This window comes from Octopus sinensis, unplaced genomic scaffold (genome assembly GCF_006345805.1).
Source record: "Octopus sinensis unplaced genomic scaffold, ASM634580v1 Contig14987, whole genome shotgun sequence".
NCBI classification, from domain to species: Eukaryota; Metazoa; Mollusca; class Cephalopoda; order Octopoda; family Octopodidae; genus Octopus; species Octopus sinensis.
Window position 1 is genome coordinate 44,289 of NW_021833456.1, and position 3,212 is coordinate 47,500.

General features: G+C 36.5%; 1 protein-coding gene across 1 annotated transcript; it reads right to left on the reverse strand.

Moving 5' to 3' along the window:
• On the reverse strand, positions 1-2,927 carry LOC115230227 (tubulin alpha-1C chain-like). The gene is made up of 3 exons (XM_029800443.2): positions 2,907-2,927; positions 1,686-1,902; positions 1-1,201 (listed from the first exon to the last, which is right to left on the reverse strand). Exons 1-3 carry the CDS (start codon positions 2,907-2,909, stop codon positions 78-80), a joined length of 1,344 nt encoding a protein of 447 aa, XP_029656303.2. The 5' UTR covers positions 2,910-2,927; the 3' UTR covers positions 1-77.
• Between the last annotated feature and the right edge of the window lie 285 nt (positions 2,928-3,212).

Below are 3,212 nucleotides of genomic sequence, written 5' to 3' on the forward strand. Positions count from 1 at the left end.
CTTAAATTAATATTGGAAGACTACACACGTGTGTGTATGTATATATCAGACCCACCATTTCTAATAAAATTTAAGATTTAGTATTCTTCAATCTCATCTCCCGTTTCAGCTGTGTCAATACCGACTTCTTCATAATCTTTCTCCAACGCAGCCAAATCTTCACGCGCTTCTGTGAATTCTCCTTCCTCCATACCTTCATCAACATACCAATGAACAAAAGCTCGCTTGGCATACATTAAGTCAAATTTATAATTTAGACGGGCCCAAGCTTCAGCAATAGCTGTCGTATTGTTCACCATACACACGGCCCGTTGAACCTCAGCCATGTCTCCCCCAGGGATAACAGTTGGGCGTTGGGAATTGATACCAACTTTAAACCTTGTTGGGTACCAATCCACAAACTGAATTTCTTTTTTCTTTTTAATTGCTGCAATAGCAGCGTTAACATCTTTCGAGACCACATCGCCTCGGTACAACAGACAACAAGCCATGTACTTCCCACGGCGAGGGTCACATTTAACCATCTGATTACCGGTTTCAAAGCACGCGTTTGTTATTTCAGAAACAAGCAACTGCTCGTGGTACGCTTTCTCAACCGATATTATTGGTGCATACGAAATCAATGGGAAATGAATACGTGGATAAGGTACAAGGTTGGTTTGAAACTCGGTTAAATCGACATTAAGGGACCCATCAAACCTTAGAGAAGCAGTGATAGAGCTCACTACCTGAGCAATTGGACGATTAAGGTTGATGTATCTTGGATACCCAACATCTAAATGCTTTTTACAGATATCATCAATTGCTTCATTGTCGACCATGAAAGCGCAGTCACAATGCTCTAGAGCGGTATGAGTGGTTAAGACGGAATTGTACGGTTCTACTACAGCTGTAGAAATTCGTGGTGCCGGATAGACTGAAAATTGAAGCTTTGTCTTTTTACCAAAGTCAACACTCAGGCGCTCCATTAGCAGAGACGTAAAACCAGAACCGGTGCCGCCACCGAAACTATGAAAAATCAAGAAGCCCTGGAGGCCAGAGCATTGTTCAGTTACTTTATGAATTTGGTCACAGACCGAATCAATGATTTCCTTGCCAACGGTATAGTGACCCCTGGCGTAATTGTTGGCTGCATCCTCTTTACCACTGATGAGTTGGTTCGGGTGAAATAACTGGCTGTATTTTCCAACGCGTATTTCATCTGGAAAATAAGATTTTGAGCAATAATATATCAAACTGGCAATATAAAAATTAAAAGAGTTTTCTTATATTAGAGGAGTATGAAATGTAGAGATTCTCAGACAGTTACTTGCTTTATCAGTTCAACAAAATACTTCCATGTACGACATTCCTCAGAATATACTGCTAACAATACTTACATTCAAATACCGGATACATAAACATTCACTATTCCACTCACATTTAACCGATTTTATAGTCGACACATTTTACTGCCGTGATCAGTTTGTACAACAGAATTTTGAAATATTTTCCAATATTCAAGAAAACGGCGTTCGGAAATAAAGCAGTAAAAAAGGAACCACTGCTTCATCACAAATCTTCAAATTTTTTTTCCAACACAGAAAAACATAGAAGATTGATTAACCAGAACATTAAATGCGCGACAGGGCAATTCCTTGTTTAATTTATTTTTGTAAATACAATTTTGAAACGTTTATACTTACCGATAATTGAGGGCTCCAAATCGACGAATATGGCTCTGGGGACACGTTTCCCAGAGCCTATCTCATGAAAGAACGTGCTAGACGAATCATTAGCACCGGAAGATTCAAATGATACTTGACCATTTTGTTGGATTCCATGTTCAAGGCAATAGAGCTCCCAACAAGCGTTACCTATTTGGACGCCTGCTTGTCCTATGTGAACGCTGATACATTCTCTCTGAAAAAAAAAAAAAGTTGTATAATAGAATTATTTTAAAAGCTAGAGAAATCGGACAAAAGTGGGAGTTGAGCCCAAAAGGGAGCATTGCCGTGGTGTCCTGCCTGTTAGAAATAGTCGAATTCCTTCCGATCATACCCTATTGATTAACAAACGATTAAATTCAAAATTGTATTTAATATTTTTTTATATAGTGCTAAATACAATTTTGTGAAGATTAGATGGTTAATGTAGACCGAATTGAAAGTAAATACAGTTTCGTAATACAAAAATTGTTAATGGGTTAATTCTAAGCAAGGGATGCGAATAGAGGGGTAATGTTTCTAATGAAGAGGGATTGTGTAAGTCTATATTCCTTCGTTGTAAATTTTGAAGAGATTTTCTCTAAGTTTTCACGGTCGCACTTATGTAGCTCTAGACAAAAATCACTGATTTTTAAAAATTCTTAACGACATACTGACTAAAAATCAAAGGTTTTTTTTTTTCTAAATGCTTTTAGAGTTTTCTATACGTTTGTTTCTCATGTAATGTCGTATGTTGTTACATGGCAACTTTTGGCTGTCACATGTTGCTTTCAAATCTAGATGAAAATTCAATTTTAAAAATTCAATATTTGTCGCTATTATGCAAAAGGGTCGAAAGTCCCAAACGCTGCTTTTTCAGAAGGAAAAAAGTTTCACCATTCCACAGAAAAACCGTTGTACTGCACTTTGACAATTTTCGATATCTTGCCATCTGAAGCAACTAGAGATACAATATTTCGACCAAAAGAACCGGCTATTGCAAATAAAAATAAATACTGAATAAAACGTATTTGGCTAAATTTAGACGCACGAAAGTTTAACAGAATAGCAACCATATAAACATTGCTAAAGCAAGAAAAGAATTTCACTAATAAATATGCACAAAATATTTTGTAAATGTGAATAAAGGTTATTATATTCAAAACTGGATTTCCTATAACTTTGTAGAGACAGACTGGAAATAAACCGTTGCAAATTTACCATTGTTGTCGCGCTGTTTCTGTACCGTTCAAAGTGGAGTCAATAAACAAGACGGTGGTTTTTCTCTTGGCCTTGCTACACATAGTAATATTTTTATTCTCCTCCTACTCTCACTCTTATACTACTCCGTGTTAGCCAATGGTGATCGTATGTTCGAAGACAGTCTCAAATTGAAGGGTGTGATTTTTGAGGGGGGTAATACATTAATTTTGATTTAATTTTTTTTTTTCAATTTAACACCCCTATAACTACAAATGGCTAAACTTAACGTAATGTTTCACATATTGAAATAATTTCACCAACTAA